General features: G+C 39.0%; 7 protein-coding genes across 7 annotated transcripts; 1 reads left to right on the top strand and 6 right to left on the bottom strand. All coding sequences in view use genetic code 12, as the record gives it.

The window, feature by feature from the left end:
- Positions 1 to 37: 37 nt before the first annotated feature.
- Positions 38 to 3,808, bottom strand: DEHA2D02904g (DEHA2D02904p; the record flags this gene model as incomplete). The annotated part of the gene is made up of 1 exon (XM_458593.1): positions 38 to 3,808. One exon carries the CDS (start codon positions 3,806 to 3,808, stop codon positions 38 to 40), a length of 3,771 nt encoding a protein of 1,256 aa, XP_458593.2.
- Positions 3,809 to 4,012: 204 nt separating this feature from the next.
- Positions 4,013 to 5,281, bottom strand: DEHA2D02926g (DEHA2D02926p; the record flags this gene model as incomplete). Its single annotated transcript, XM_458594.1, has 1 exon — positions 4,013 to 5,281. The coding sequence occupies one exon, from the start codon at positions 5,279 to 5,281 to the stop codon at positions 4,013 to 4,015; it is 1,269 nt and encodes a 422-aa protein (XP_458594.2).
- A 507-nt stretch (positions 5,282 to 5,788) lies between these two features.
- On the bottom strand, positions 5,789 to 6,520 carry DEHA2D02948g (DEHA2D02948p; the record flags this gene model as incomplete). Its single annotated transcript, XM_458595.2, has 1 exon — positions 5,789 to 6,520. One exon carries the CDS (start codon positions 6,518 to 6,520, stop codon positions 5,789 to 5,791), a length of 732 nt encoding a protein of 243 aa, XP_458595.2.
- Positions 6,521 to 6,960: 440 nt separating this feature from the next.
- Positions 6,961 to 7,842, bottom strand: DEHA2D02970g (DEHA2D02970p; the record flags this gene model as incomplete). Its single annotated transcript, XM_458596.1, has 1 exon — positions 6,961 to 7,842. One exon carries the CDS (start codon positions 7,840 to 7,842, stop codon positions 6,961 to 6,963), a length of 882 nt encoding a protein of 293 aa, XP_458596.2.
- A 152-nt stretch (positions 7,843 to 7,994) lies between these two features.
- DEHA2D02992g (DEHA2D02992p) lies at positions 7,995 to 9,719 on the bottom strand (the record flags this gene model as incomplete). Its single annotated transcript, XM_458597.1, has 1 exon — positions 7,995 to 9,719. The coding sequence occupies one exon, from the start codon at positions 9,717 to 9,719 to the stop codon at positions 7,995 to 7,997; it is 1,725 nt and encodes a 574-aa protein (XP_458597.2).
- Positions 9,720 to 10,513: 794 nt separating this feature from the next.
- Positions 10,514 to 14,071, top strand: DEHA2D03014g (DEHA2D03014p; the record flags this gene model as incomplete). The annotated part of the gene is made up of 1 exon (XM_458598.1): positions 10,514 to 14,071. One exon carries the CDS (start codon positions 10,514 to 10,516, stop codon positions 14,069 to 14,071), a length of 3,558 nt encoding a protein of 1,185 aa, XP_458598.2.
- A 328-nt stretch (positions 14,072 to 14,399) lies between these two features.
- DEHA2D03036g (DEHA2D03036p) lies at positions 14,400 to 14,852 on the bottom strand (the record flags this gene model as incomplete). Its single annotated transcript, XM_458599.1, has 1 exon — positions 14,400 to 14,852. The coding sequence occupies one exon, from the start codon at positions 14,850 to 14,852 to the stop codon at positions 14,400 to 14,402; it is 453 nt and encodes a 150-aa protein (XP_458599.1).
- Between the last annotated feature and the right edge of the window lie 735 nt (positions 14,853 to 15,587).

Genomic DNA, 15,587 nt, shown 5'->3' on the forward strand with positions numbered 1-15,587 from the left:
TTATACAGCTACTATACAGATTATAAATTAATTATTACTACCATAATGGGGTCTTTGAATTATAAATGGTCTTCAAAACATCCTTACGAATTTTAAGCTTTGGGGGAATAAAGCTCAAATTTTGCACATTCTGAGTGTCAACAATGATGTCTGATTCATCTGTGGTAATCAAGCTAGCGCCTGATCTACTTGATAAATCACAAAACAGTTGCAATGAATCTATATCAACGTGAGAAATATTTTGCTTGTCCCATATGACAGAGTAAGTGTTCGGAAATTTATCCCTAATAAGGCCAATGACATCATCAAGTCTAACAAAATTAATTAAAAGATATTGAAAGTTTGTATGCCCTTCATAAATTTGCTTTGTCATGTCTGAATTTGGTGCTGATTTATCAATTCCAATCAATGGGAAAAAGAGCATCCATAGTTTAGACTTCTGGCTTTTATCAGCTTCAATCATAGATTGCTTGCTGATATCAGCAGTCAATGATGAAACGTCAGTTCTTGTTAGCAATGCGAGTTGTAAATCAGTTACATATACGTCACCTGAAATAGCAAAAGTATACAAAGGAGCAAATTGCAACATTTCTTCTTTAGTTGGCTCTATGCCAAATTTAGTAAGTCTAAGGCCAATTGGATAATTTTCAATAGTTAACTGCTTCTCCATGATTTGTCTCTTCTCTTGAATTTCCTTATTCTTCTGTTCAGTCAATCTTGCCATTTTTTCCTTTTCTTCCTCTTGGAGAATTGCTAGTCTTCTTTCTTCTTCGATTTTTCTTTCTTCATCTTCTTTTCTCTTGCGTTCTCTTTCTTTCTCAGATTTCAAAAACATATCCCTTCTAGCTTGCTTCTTAGCTTCAACCTTTTCTTGCCAGATTCTAGCTTCCTCCGCATTTTTAGCTTTTATCTCTTCTTGTGCTTTGGTAAGAGGGGACGGTGATGGTGAACTTCTAGTTGAAATGTCCTTGATAGGTCTCCTATCGTCTCTGGAAACTTCAGATGAAGGTGAAAAAGATTGCTCTCTGGATTTAGTACGCTTCAATTCTTCACTCAACTCAGGAGTTTTTTCTTTACTAAAAACACTACTAGGTTGAGCCTTGACTCTAACTTCCGGTTCCCGGCTTTTAGATTTTTTGAGCCTCTTTTCATTATGAAAATCTTCCTCTACCGGACGTGATGATTTTCTTTTTCCATTAAAAGCCTGATCGTCAGACTTATTCTTAGCTTTTGGCGAATCTTTTCGAGATATAAATGAATCATCTATATCTATAGATTCATCATTTTCACTACTGTCATCATTTTCATCATCATCATAAGATTTGTTCATATATTCTTGGAGGAGTTTGACTTCATTTGCATCAAAATATGATGCCCTTTCTGCTATTTCTAGAGCATTTAAACCATCAGGTTTACGTTTTTTATTCGGATTTGCACCTTTAGATAATAAGAATTCAACAACTTCATAATGTCCTCTACCCACTGAAGCTAGCAAAGCTGTAAGACCGCAGTTATTCTCTTGATTAATGTCAAAATTTCCTGAGGCCAAACCTAAAATGATATCAACTAATTCTGTATGGCCATTCCTAGCCGCTAAAATTAAAATATCTGGCTTATAGTCTAGTCTACCTCCTTCAACAAAATAATTTGCAGTAAACTCCTTGAGGCCTTCAGCCGCATATTTGTATATGGATGATGCATGACTCTTCTTTTTCAATAAATCACTAAAATAATTATCATTTGGATCTTCAATTATACGTGAAGGAGATGGAGACACAGTAGACCTTACTGTCTCTTTACTTTGATGTTTTGGTTTTGCATCATTTGAATCCAAGAATTTCGTGTTATATTCTTCCAATAGTTTTATGATATCTTCATAACCCTCTTCATCATCATGTTCATTATAAATTTTGGTTAATGCAGTGAACCCGTCTATATTGAAAATCCTTGGATCAGCCCCATTCTCAAGCAAAACTTTCACAGTCTCAAAATGCTTATTTTCTGCTGCATCAATTAACGGAGTTTCTAAATCTCCAACCTTTAGTGCTTGTTTATTCACGTCAGCTCCCTTTTTTATTAAGAATTTAACAATATTGATATGGCCCTCTAGCGCCGCCTCGTGTAAACAAGTAAACCCACAGAAGTCACGTTCATTAGGATTTGCACCTCTATCAATTAGTCTCTTAACATCATCAAAATTACCCTTTTTACATGCCCTTTGAAGCAATGATCTTCCACTGGAATCGCGCTTGATTTTGTAGGGTCTTTTCGCACTGGCATCTTTTGATGACTCCTTATTATCATTACTTTCACTATTCTCTCGAAAGCTAGGGTATGTGCTTGATTCGTTATCTTCATCTTCATCGTCATCTTCATCAGAACTGTCAATTACCTTTCTAGTTCTGATCAATTTTTCTCTGTCTTCATCATAATCTCTCTTTCTTACTAGTTTTCTACCTTTATTTATTCTTGGAGGTGAATGAGCAACGATTGTTTCCGCTTCAGAATCATTTTCATTCGCTTCTTCTTTTACTTCAGTAAGGATATCACCAAGTTCATGAGCATGAATTTCCTTGTCATCACTGGCATGTGGCAAATGGTTCAAGAATGATCCATCAAAAGATGCAGTGTCAGCAATAGGTGATAAATATGATGAATTAGCCACTAATTGGGATTGTGTAGGTGACTCGGGCACTTCTTTCGTATCATGGTCTATATGCTCTTCTTTAAAATTAGATTCATTTTTGGTATCATCCTCTTGCAATAGCTTTTGATTATCTGAAGACGATATTCTAGTAGCTTCTTGATGTACTTCCTTCCGACTCTGATCATCATCGGAGATTAGTTTATCACCAGATATGTTTTTTGTTGATTCATCTATAGATCCAGCCTTGATATTTTCATTAGTGTCAGATTTCTTTTTCACCGAGCTCTGATCAATGTCTAAATTTGATGGCTCAGGGTTTTCTGGTTTAGGAATCTTCTCATCTTTCACTTCTTTTGGACTTTCGGAAGCATTCACCGGGAATGGATTCCTCTGATGGGTATTAATGGAGTCTTCTTTCGTTTCCAGGTTCTTATTGGTGTCTTTCGTTGTTTCATCTTGACCATTGTCAATTCTATTCTGAGTTTCCTGGTACTGCGAGTAGCGAGACTTCAGTTCAGGCTCATCAAACCTCCGTTCTGGCCTGTCTTCAAATAAAGATCCAGATCCAGAATTATCTGACTCCTTTAAATGATGGGAAACTCCAGAGTCGACTATTGGATTTGGGGAAAGCTCTCTACTTTGTGGATTAGACAGATTATCTTTACCATTTTTATCTTCTTCGTTCTTTTTAAACGCGTTGTTAGCCGAAACCGGTCTTGATGTATTATTAAACTTGGTTGGTTGTTTCTGAGACCTTTCTCCATAAGAGTCGTATCTATCATACTGAGGTTCTCGCCTATTGTACGAGTTAGAATTCCTAGTATTGTAGTTATTACTACTGCCTGAATTCCCAGGATGATAATACGATGAATTCGATCCTCGATAGCTATTTCTGCCACCTCTATATTTATCATACCTACCATATTTTGAAGAATTAGAATTATTCATATTCAGTCTGTAGCCTCCGTAGTTTCCTCTATTTGAATCGGTATTTCTACTATTATATCCAGTGCTAGATGAACTACCACCTCCGTTTCCATATTCATTGCCTTCAGAACCGTTATTATTACTATGCCCTCCAAACGTATTAGGCTTTTTTGATGAGCCCGAATATCGATTGTAATAATTTCGATTATTATTATTGTTATTATTGTAAGACATTCTGACAAGTTGATATTTCAACTTAACTCAATACTTCGCCACGTATATATCAAGCGCTTCGGTATACTCTATGTGTTATATAATATGTGTACTCGATGTAATTGCTGGTAAACCACTAATATAATGTACGACTAAAAAAAAATGTTACGATTAAATGACACAAAGCCACGCTTACAGAGTAGTGTTTGTATATTTAATACTATCCTATTCATTCTTTAGAGCATCACTAAATTCCATTAACTCAAAGATTAGGCTCATGTTCGGACAGATTCTATCACATGCATCAATATTATAACCCTTATTTTTAATCAAAGTATTTGTAGATTCGTTAATATTATCAGTTCCTGATTTTAATAGTTCATAAGCTTCATTAACACCAATTTTAAATTTGTACATGAAATAAGCAACAATTACACAAGCCGACCTAGAAACACCACATTGACAGTGAACTAGGATTTTACGTTTATCGTGGGATTTATTGCTGTCATCAAACTGGCCTATTTTCCTTGTTATTTGCGGTAGTTCCTTCAGAATTAGAGATGTATGCGACCAGGGGATATATAAGTACTCCTTCTTTCCATTTTTGTTGTCAAACTCTGAGGACAAGTCTTTGCATTCCTTGGCCACGTTTATAACCAAGTCAAATTCATTTATGTCTATTTTCGGATTACCGTGATTTGGGTCGGAGTAAAGGTATATGGAATGATTGAGCACATCTGACGGGCCATTTCTGTATGCATCTAGTTGGCTCTGTTCCTGTAATTCTTCAGGTATCCTCGAATAGATAGGTTTCTCATTATTTATGCTGATTTTTGAAAAATCGTGAACGAACGTCTTATCGTTCATAAATGGACTTTGTAAGTTCGAGTTCAGAAATGGATTCGAACTGCCTACATTTGGAGGCTCAAATCGAAAGGAGTTATGCTCGTGCTCACGATCAAGAAGATCGGATTCTGTGTTGCTCTTGAATCCGGACATTAATGGGGGCATCGACGGCGTCTTGGTGACGTTCGGCGTCACTAATGGCAAGTCTTCCGCCATGGAATTCGCCGGTATAGATAATGTCAACGTTTTCCGTCTTGTTATAGGAGGTTTATTGAATATATCGCCTGTCTCAGGCTTTTCCGCCTCATGTTTTCGTGTAGTAGCCTTCTCTGTTGTGGGGTCTGTAGTGAGTTGTTCTGTAGAAGTGTTATTATTGGAATGCGAAAGGTTCAACGACAAGTTCTTCATATTTATGTTTCTGTTCACCGTCAACGAACTGGGTTTTCGTGAATGCTTGGGACTGTAGTTTATAACCCCAAATTTAGGGCTCTCTTCAAAACTCGAGTTAATAGTCTTCGGCGACGACAATATTGAATTACCAGAACTCGTATGGTTATGCGTTGGCAGAAACTGATCTGTATGACTATAATCTTCAGTTGCCGTCATGGACGACGCCATATTGCATGTTATGAACGGATTATTCGACATGATAATCCGTGGACCTGGCTAGAAACGCTTGATTTGGAATTTCGTGAAAATGCTATGTTTCGGAATACTGGGAGAAAATGACTTTGAACTGTTCAAGTTTCAAAATATTATTGAATAACCAAACTCCACACTTGACTGCTTTGATAACTACTACTAGCCTATACCTTTCCGACTATCTTTGACTCCTTAATGTCCTTTTTTAATCAGGAACAAATTTATAATATTGCCATATTACTTCGCGAACGGTGTTTTAGAGAAGAATATTACACAAATCATGCCCACCGGACAAATAGAATAGGTAAATTTTTATATCTGATTATAATTATAGTATATATTATATAACTTATAGATGCAATAATGTATAAGAGTACTTTGAAATTTGATTATTGTATGAAAATGTAGTGAATAGTCAAAGAAAGGCATATGGAGAGATTGAACGAGGTCGGGCACGCAGTCCGAAATGGAAGTTCAATAGTAAAATACATTGTGGAACGAAAAAGACGACAATTAACGGTATGGAGCATCAGCATCAATACAGTATTGTAATTCTTGTTCCCACTTGTCACCGTTTTCTAATAACTTTTCTTTATTGTACAACAATTCTTCTCTGGTTTCGGTGGAATATTCAACGTTTGGTGACTCAACAATAGCATCAACAGGACAAGAGTCTTGACAGTATCCACAGTAGATACACTTGGTCATGTCAATATCGTACTTGACGGTTCTTCTGGATCCATCCATACGTTCTTCTGCTTCGATGGTAATGGCCTGGGCTGGACAAATGGCTTCACATAACTTGCACGCAATACATCTTTCTTCACCACTAGGATATCTTCTCAAAGCATGTTCACCTCTAAATCTTGGTGAAATTGGACCTTTTTCGAATGGGTAGTAAATGGTATATGGTGCTCTGAAGTACATTTCTAAACAGACGTACATCCCTCTGGCAATTTCGTTCAAGAAAAAGAATTTGGTGGCCTTCGATAATGCACTTTCACCACTTTCTTCCCAAGATTTTGGCTTTGGGAGTCTGAATCCCTTTGGCCACACTGATTGTGTAGAACCACCTGTGGTTAAATAATCAGCAGCCACGGCAGGTTTGTTAAACACAGAAGTACCCGAAAGGTAACGAATCTGTTGTGGCTTAACACCGGCCCTCTTAGATACTTGTATCATTTGTTTAAACATCTTTGGCTCTATAATTGTAGTGAATAAAGTATACATTAATATTTCATTCATCTTTATGATCGCTTTGCGTAATTATTTTAGGTAACGAGAAAATCAAAGATTTTAATTGGCTCGATTTGATTATATAATCAGTCCTACAGTATAAACTTGGTTTGAATGCCTACAAGGGTATATATGGGTAGTATAGGAGACAACCTCGTTGCGTCGGTGTTGCTGAGGTAGTGGTTTATGGGTCTGGCGGACGTATTTACTGGAAGTTATTCTAGTCTGTATATTTTATGGACAATTACATAATCATCGGTGTATAGTATAGCAGCAACGGCTATTGCTGGTACAGTAGGTACAGTAGGCTGGAGGGCGTCGTATGGACGGCACAAAAGTTTGGAAACATGACAGGTACAATACCAAGTGATAGGGGTCGAAATGGCGTGAACTGCGTAGATTCTAGATGCAAATTGGGACTCGAAGACACGGTCTGGATTAAGGTTGAACTACCCCATGAGTCTCAATGCCAATTCAACACTAGCAAACGTACCTGCGGAGCATGGAACAGCTCTTACCAAACAAGGGGCCAATCCTTTCCAGAAACCTAACCACCCGTTGGTTTTGAAGATGTGCTTTGCGGCCAAGGACATACTACCGTTGAACCTAGATTCAGGCCCAAATTTGTCACTCTGGATGTTGGACTTGATGACATCAATTGGATACGACGAGAGCCAAAGGGCGTTACCAGCCAACGCACCGGCAGTCAATAATTCGACCGTAGAAATATCGTTTCTCGACTTGTAACCTCTCGATGATTGGATATAACTGATCAACGATTCGTACGCCAAAAACCACACACCGTACGCCTGGGTCTCCCTCAATAAGGTGACAGTGAAGCCTCTGTATATCCCATTTGTGAAACCTCTTTCTGCGTATATCTTCTTGACGGTAGACAATAACGAATTCGAAGCACTCTTGGTGTTTGATTGCGATAAAATTCTCAACTGCTCAACGGGAGCGGTGACAGGAGTGTTCACTATACCAGCTACTGCCCCGGCAATGTATGTTTGGGGCCACAAGTTCAATTCGTTTTTATTGCTCAGCTTTAAAAGCTGACGTTTGCATTCATGAAACCCGTAAAACTGCAACGACACACACGCACCAACGCCGAATAACGGAGGCAATGTGCCTTTATAGAATGCTAGTAATCCTTCGTTCCTGATCACATTTTTGATCACTTGGGCTGACGTAGTAGGCGTAGTGGACGTTTGCAATCGAATTTTCACAAGATCAGCTGGTTGGCCAATCAACACCTGTGTTGCACCACCAATGAACCCTGCGGCGATATCCTTTAACTTTCTATTCAACGAAGTATCTATATCTGACATCGTTGACTATATAGTATTATGTTTGTCTACTTATCTTCTTTTTGCAATTTTTCACTTCAATCGTTTATAGCGAGAATGAACACTTACACAAAATTCTATTGCACAATATAACGTGCATATATTCAATTCTATAGTATTATATACAAAATGTCTTATTTATCGTTCAATAGTCCTCCGATTGACATACCAGGAGATTTATCTCTTGGAGTAGAAACCGTTGGCTTTTTCAACGTACTTTTTGTAGATGCAGTCTCAGTGTTTTGCAAGGTAATTGGAGATTCTGATTTATAAGAAGAAGTAAAATCGATTGCAACAGGAGTGGTACTCCTACACTTGGAACAGCATTTGTCTGATTCTTTCTTGACTGTAGGAAGAGGGATAATTTCTCTGGGTTTAGAGTCTGGTGTCTCCTTTGCTTCTGGATTCTGAATGGCCGAGGTTCGCTTTACCTCAGGTGACTTCTTAACCTGGGGGACCTTCTTGACCTCAGGTTTCCTAAGCTCGTCCGGTTGGGCACTGATTCCAGGAGTCCTCTTATTTTGAATATTGATCATGGGTAATTTTATAGACAGATTGTAGTTTTTGATTGGTAAGTTTGATGACGGTGGCAATTCGTGATGGCGGGATGGTAGTTGTTGGTTCTGTATTGGTTGAGGTTGTGGAGGTAGTTGAGGTTGAATTTGCATGGCTTGTGGCAGAGGTTGTTGTTGCGGTGGAGGTGGATATGGGTACATGTATCCATATGGAGGAGCAACCATTGGAGGTCCAGACATATATTGTGGAGGAGGGTAGTTTGTAAATCCTGGAGGCACAGGTCCTGGAACAGGTCCTGGACCATTTGGAATTCTTCCTCCGTTGTAAGGGGGGTAAAACGATACATGGCTAGGTTGAATGGCCAACATCGGTGGCTGCATACCCTGGTGTTGATGCTGTTGTTGTGGTGGTTGATGATGTGGTTGATGATGTGGTTGGGGATGCTGTTGATGTTGTTGTTGGTGTTGATGTTGATGCTGTTGTTGATGCTGTTGTTGAGTTTGTTGTCCAGGATGTATTCCGGGCTGCTGTTGAGGCTCGTTTAATGCACGCGAAGTCAACCTTTCCTCCGAATCGTCCCTCTTGATAAGGGTCATGTTTCTCTTCCGCCTCTTGATAGTGTTTCTCTTCATCTTAATTGGTCTGTGTGATCCATGTAGCCTGTAGTACAACCCACAAGCATTACAAATGGTGTTACCTACGTCATCCCGTCTCCATAACGGCGTGATAGTGGAACCACAATTGAAGCAGGCAATGGCCATCGGTTCGTTTTCTGGAGTATGCGTGCTCGTTGGTGAAGACGCCTTTTCAGGCGTCTTGTTCCCGTCCGTGTCGCCCTCCTTATCACTCGCTTCGTTGGTTATGTCTCGCTTCACAACCACTCTATTATTATATGCTGGGCACCCTTTACATGCCATTGAGCCCCCCGTACCATTACATCTCCCGTCCCCTTTGCACGAACCTTCCTCCGTTTTCATAACCCGAATCGTGTTGGGCGGCCTCTTCAAGTTTACCGGTCTGTGACTGTTGTTGGACCGAAGATACAATCCACACGCATTGCATATCAACGTCCCATCAGGTGCTCTCCTCCAAAGTGGTGTCTTCGTGGTTCCACAATTCGAACACTGCTGCCCGTCGTCTCCCACCGCCACCACCTGCGCTTTTTCCTCTGTATCCACGTCTCTGTCCTCCTCAACTATCATTTTTGGCTTTTCGCCCCTATCTCGTCCTATTTCTTCCTTCTCCCCAGTATCTTCGATCTCGCGCCGTCTTTTTGCTCCGTCGCTCATCGTCTCTTTGTATGCTTCGGTCGCTTCTTTCGTCTCCGTTGTAGAATGGCTCATTAGTTATATTCTTTCATAAGCTTGTGTCGTTTCAACTGAACAAATACAAAATATACCAAAAATACCAATAATATCCAATAACTAAATATACTAAATATGCCAAATACAATATGGTAAAATTTTCAGCCTATATTAATTTGCGCTATTGTTGATCGTTTTGATATTATTTCCGTTTATTCCTTTCGGTGCTTATCCTGTGCTTTAAACGTGTTAATTTGCAGGTTTATCAGGCCGATTAACGAGACAATCCAAGATCACTAGCGAATGAGATTGCTTTTATTTGTCATCGATGGCCGTCAAGAAAAAATGTTTGTTGCAGGTTAGCCATAACGTTAGCTATTTTGTAGGTTAGATCGGAGTTACCGGATCACGCCATTTGTTGATTAGATCGATAATATAAGATTGGATTGATTAGATGGAACCGAATAACGCCTACTGCGGCCGTAGGGGCTGTGGCGCTGGAGTGCGAATGTAATAAAAAACGAATTTCGTGACTCGGTCAAGGATTCGACTCGGCGATTATTGGTGTGGGGATGTTATTTTGATGTACCGATGTTCTGGTTTGATTGGTCGTGTCCCGTTTCAGACCCACCGCGTTTGTTTGGATTTCTCCCTTGTTTGTTTACGTCTCTTAGATGGGCGTTTATTGTTGGAATGAAGGACCTGATTATTCTGAAGAAAACTAATCATACACATCGCTACAACACCAACACATTTGACCCAAGTAGTCCTTTGATAGGTATTTGCATTATCCGTTAGCTGTACACGGACCCACACATCCCCAGATTGCTAGTATGAATTATCAGCGCCCGCCCATATCAGCGGGTGCTAATACCACTCCTTCCAATAGGTCGTCACAGTCCACCACACAGACGTCAGAACAGGACGACAGTAGTAGCGACGGAATGGACTTTTTGACACCCAAGAGCACGGCGAAGAACATGGTCAAGACGCCCAAGAGCACTGCCAGGACCCCGAAGAACACGGTCAAGACCCAACAGGCCAAACGGTCCTTCAACTACCATCAACCGTCATCTAACCAGTTGGATTATTTTGCAAACAACCATTTTTCCCGGTCGTTCAACTCGTTGATCTTGGACGATATCAAGGACGAGTTGTCGGCCAGCGGCAAGAAAAAGATAAACAAGTCGCCGCCATTCAACGTAAAACACGACTATTACGGTGATAACGACTCGCTAGACGATTGCATAGAAGACGACGACAAACCGGTGACCTTTGACAGCGATATAAACGACACAAAGGCCGACACCGACGTCAACGACACGAGAGCTGATGACGACTTTGACAACACCCAGGCGTACCAGTCGCCCACCTTGAAGGAAATAAAGCCCAAAAAGCTTTTCAGGCGCGATGGCACCCACAACACCTCAACAGACCCCGATGTGTCCTCCAACTCGCAGCAGTCGTCTATAAAACGGTCCTTCAAGTTCCTTAACTTGTCGATAGACTCCTCCAATAAGGCCCTTGACTTGTATGGCACCGGCACTAGTAAGATTTTGGAAGACGATGTCGATTACATTAGTGATTTGAACGAGATAGGTGCTCCATTCGTCAACAGTCCTATCACGTCCAGGAATGCCGCCACGTCTGTCAGCCCTGTCAATGCCTATAGTCCTCGAGAAAATAAAACACCGCTAAACAAGTTCAAACGTCCACATCAGTTGGTGAGTCAGTCTCCATCCCCGAGCTCACAGAAGTATTTAACGTCCAAGCATTCATTCTACACCCAACATCAGCATCAAAGTCAAAACGAATCCTTATCTAATTCCGTATCTAATTCTATTCAAAATTCGCTACCTAACTCGGGCGGCAATTCATTTTTGAACTTGAATTCGTATTTCAATTCCAATTCGTTAACGTTTAACATCGATCAAGCGCCATCTACGTCATCGGCACCTACGTCTACTTTGAATAAAACAGGCGTATATTCACCATCTAAATTAGGAGGTAAGGGATTTAAAATGTTCAAAAATGCCGATAAAGATGCTATAATATCACCAAATCGTTCCATTGGTCGTTCACAATTTGATAATCCAGAAATACCCAACCATGAATTGCATTCTGATAATGATGTTAATCGCCCTAGTACATCTCTAGGCATATTTGAGTCTAACAAGCTTTTACCTCTGTCTGCTTCTTATAAGCAAGCAATGCGGTCTAAAAAACCACTTCCAACTGGTAATAAGTTACGAAAAACAAATAGCATTAAAAGTCCCTTCACTGCAATGGATCTGCACCCAAACTATTCATCTAATTTGGGTTTCGAATACTACAACTTAGATAACTTGGATATAATGGATTTGGATGACGATAGTCCTTCGAAAACTAAGAAAATTCCGAAGTCGGCTTCGGCCAATAGTGCCCCCAATTCTATACAAATCTATAAGGATACCGAAGCCGAAATGCTAAGAAATAAGAAGAAATTGAAAAACTACGATTTAAATAAGGACCCCGTTTATAACGATGACAAAGAAAATGCTGGTAGCTTAAAACTTCTGAAAAAAGCATCATATCAATTTGTTAAACCATTACAGACAGCATTTAGATCAACTGGCCTAGTTAAAAAGAACTCTGTTAATCACAATCTAAATGATGCAAGTCAAAGGAAGTTGCCTCCGGAAACTCCTATTAAGAAACATCCTATGGCAACATTGGATACTACCTGTACCACTATTCATAATACATCACCGATCGGAAATGGTAACAACAAAGAGTTCAAAGCGTCTAATTTGAGTAACGTGGTTTCTTCTGCTCATGACGAAACGACGGCCTTCGATGATAATCTGGAATTATCAATCGAAATAGGTAGAAATGTTTCGCATGTAGCAAATAATGATTCGAATTCAAGTTTTTTCAAGATATCCTCAGCACAAGGATCAAGCAAGAACATTCTGTTGAATGCAGACAATGATTTGGATCTCGATCTAGAGTTAAATGATATTATACCTGAAACACCAACCAAGTCGGTGAAAAAATCACATTCCATTCCGGCAAATTTCAGCCCTATATCATATAATAATTCGTCTTCTGTTAATGCAACAAAATCGAAGTTGGTTGATTTGAAGAAATTCAAAGACTTCAGTAACGAACCTTCTACGCCAACATATCATTTGCATAATCCAATCATAAAAATCGAAAAGTCTTCATCATCAAACATGCTCGATTCGATTACTTCATCTCAACAGACTCTTTGTAACGAAATTTCAGAAAAACCAACAAAAATTGACGACCACCTTATGAACAAGTTTGGAATGAAGAATATTAAATACCTAGGGGCTGGTGAATTTTCAATTGCCTACGAATGTTCATTCCAGGATCAAAAATTTGCTATCAAGAAAACAAAAAAACCAGTTTATGGCAAATTGGAAAGGAAAGCCATAATGAGAGAAATTGAAGCTCTAAGAGTATTAAGTTCCGTAAAAGACAATGAAATGGTTAACTTACAAGAGCAAGATGAAGGAAAGGAAAATTTAGTATATTTCATCGAAGCTTGGGATTTCAATAACTTCTTCTATATTATGACCGAGTATTGTGAAGGTGGTACATTATTCGAGTTCTTAGAAGAACATAAGAATTACAAGCTTGATGAATTTAGGATTTGGAAAATTCTAATTGAGATACTAAACGGGCTAAAATTTATTCATCTGAACAATTATTTACACCTTGATTTAAAGCCAGCCAACATTTTCATAACATTTGAAGGCTACTTGAAGATAGGAGATTTCGGATTAGCAACCAAATTGCCAATATTAGAAAAAGATTTTGATCTAGAGGGTGATAGAAACTATATTGCCCCTGAATTAATTAACGATAAAATTTATACTCCGTTCGCTGATATATTCAGTGTCGGGTTAATTATTTTAGAAATTGCAGCAAATATAATATTACCAGATAATGGCTCACCATGGAGAAAATTAAGAAGTGGTGATTTATCCGATGCCGGGAAATTATCTAGTGATAATATAAGTGATTTCTTGCAACACCAAAACTTTTCTTCTTTAACGTCTTACAATTCGTCTGATTCGTTGTTGCATCACAGTCACCTACAACATAAACAGTATCAACATTTACAGAATCATCATCAACATCACCAGTTATTCAAGAAAATTGATGTGAAGCATCTCATACCTTCTTGGGCACCAGAATTTTTAGTGTCAAAAGATACTAACAGTTTAGACAAGTTGGTGAGTAACATGCTTAAGCCAAATCCATTTGACAGGCCTAACACGAAGATGATTTTGGAGAGTGAAGAGTGTACGACCATAGAGAATAGAAGGAAGGCCGGTGCCACTATCTTCGAAGGCGAATTTGGGCCAGGTGATGAAGATTAACTTAGTTAGGGTATGATAGAATATGTATGTGTATGCAACCCATTTCACTTAATAGAGATTTTTTTATTCAATTCTACGGATGCAAAACGTAACTTAATTTCGTGTAATTAAAACTAACACTCATATAGATAATTAAAACATAATTAAAGATTTTAATTCTGAGCTAAACAAAATAGATGTAAACTTTAAAAATTCCTTCACAAAAAAATATGTGAAAACGGAGATGCTAGAATATAAAAAATCATAAAAAAACAAAGGTCTGTTCTTTTCAACGGTACAAGCCCTTCGACGAACACTAATTCAGTAAATCTAAATTACAGCACACTGCTTATTGGATTTGAGAGTATCCAGTGAATGGGTTAGCATTCTTAGATTTCAAGTATTCGTCAGACTTTTCTTGCCATTCTCTGGTTAAAGTTTCTGGTGGTGGAGCAGCAAACATTCTAGTGAAGGCGAATAAACTAACTCCAGATCCCAAACCAATAACGACACCCCAGAAAACCTTGGCCTTGTCACCTGGACCGTACAATGGCTTTCTTGGACCCCACTCACCGAAGGAGATGTAGTATGCAGCCTTCTTTTCGGCAGGGGTCAATTCTTGCCATGGTAATTCCATTCTGGTCTTTAATTCTTCTATCATGGTAGTTTGATCCTCCTTTGGTAAGGTTTCCCATCTTGAATCTAATTTAGAGACGTAAGCATTTGATAATGCTCTTGGGACACTTTTAGAAACGGTAGATTGGTTACGAATAGCTAACCTTTGAATAGATTGACGGAACATTATGACTTCTATTATGCTGTTAGTAAATTGTACGGTTTCGAACGAAAGTTTAAGGTGTGAAAATTTAATGCTATGAGTTTGATGTGCTTTTGTGTTTGTTCTCTGGCCTAAACACCTCCAGTTACCTTAAAACGAGTTTTTGATTGGTTAGTGATAATTGAGTCATGGACGACCTGGCCTGATTTTTTGGTTCCATGTCAAAATCAATAGGACAGCACTTTGGAAGTCGTTATTGACGCCGCTGGGGCATAAATGTAGTTATCCAGCACTTTGTAATACACTGGCCCAAATTGAACAAAAAAACTGAGTAGAAATCAGGCCATGTCTCCCTTGATGACGCTTTTCTTCACACAAACAATCCAGCATCAGGTCTAATATTTGGTCATTTTGCATTGTTTATATGTTCTCTTACATATTTAAGCCAACGTGAGACATTAAAGTGAGTTGAGGGTTTGGGCGATACAATTGGCGTTCACAATAGTCGATACTCTATCGAAGTGGTATAATTAATTGCTCACAGGAAAAAGTGCAATTTCTCCAGAAACATCGCCTAGGGTATGATCATCAATAACACAGCATTGAACGTATTTACCTTGGTGAATATACATACCTGTCTCAAATTCTTTTGTTTAGAAAATATAATAAACAAATCCTGCTGGACGACTTTTGATGGTTTAGTTCTTGAATTTCACTGGTAAAAAAAAAGTTATGTGAGGTCGTGCGATTTTCCCAATT

This window comes from Debaryomyces hansenii, assembly GCF_000006445.2.
Source record: "Debaryomyces hansenii CBS767 chromosome A complete sequence".
NCBI lineage: Eukaryota > Fungi > Ascomycota > Pichiomycetes > Serinales > Debaryomycetaceae > Debaryomyces > Debaryomyces hansenii.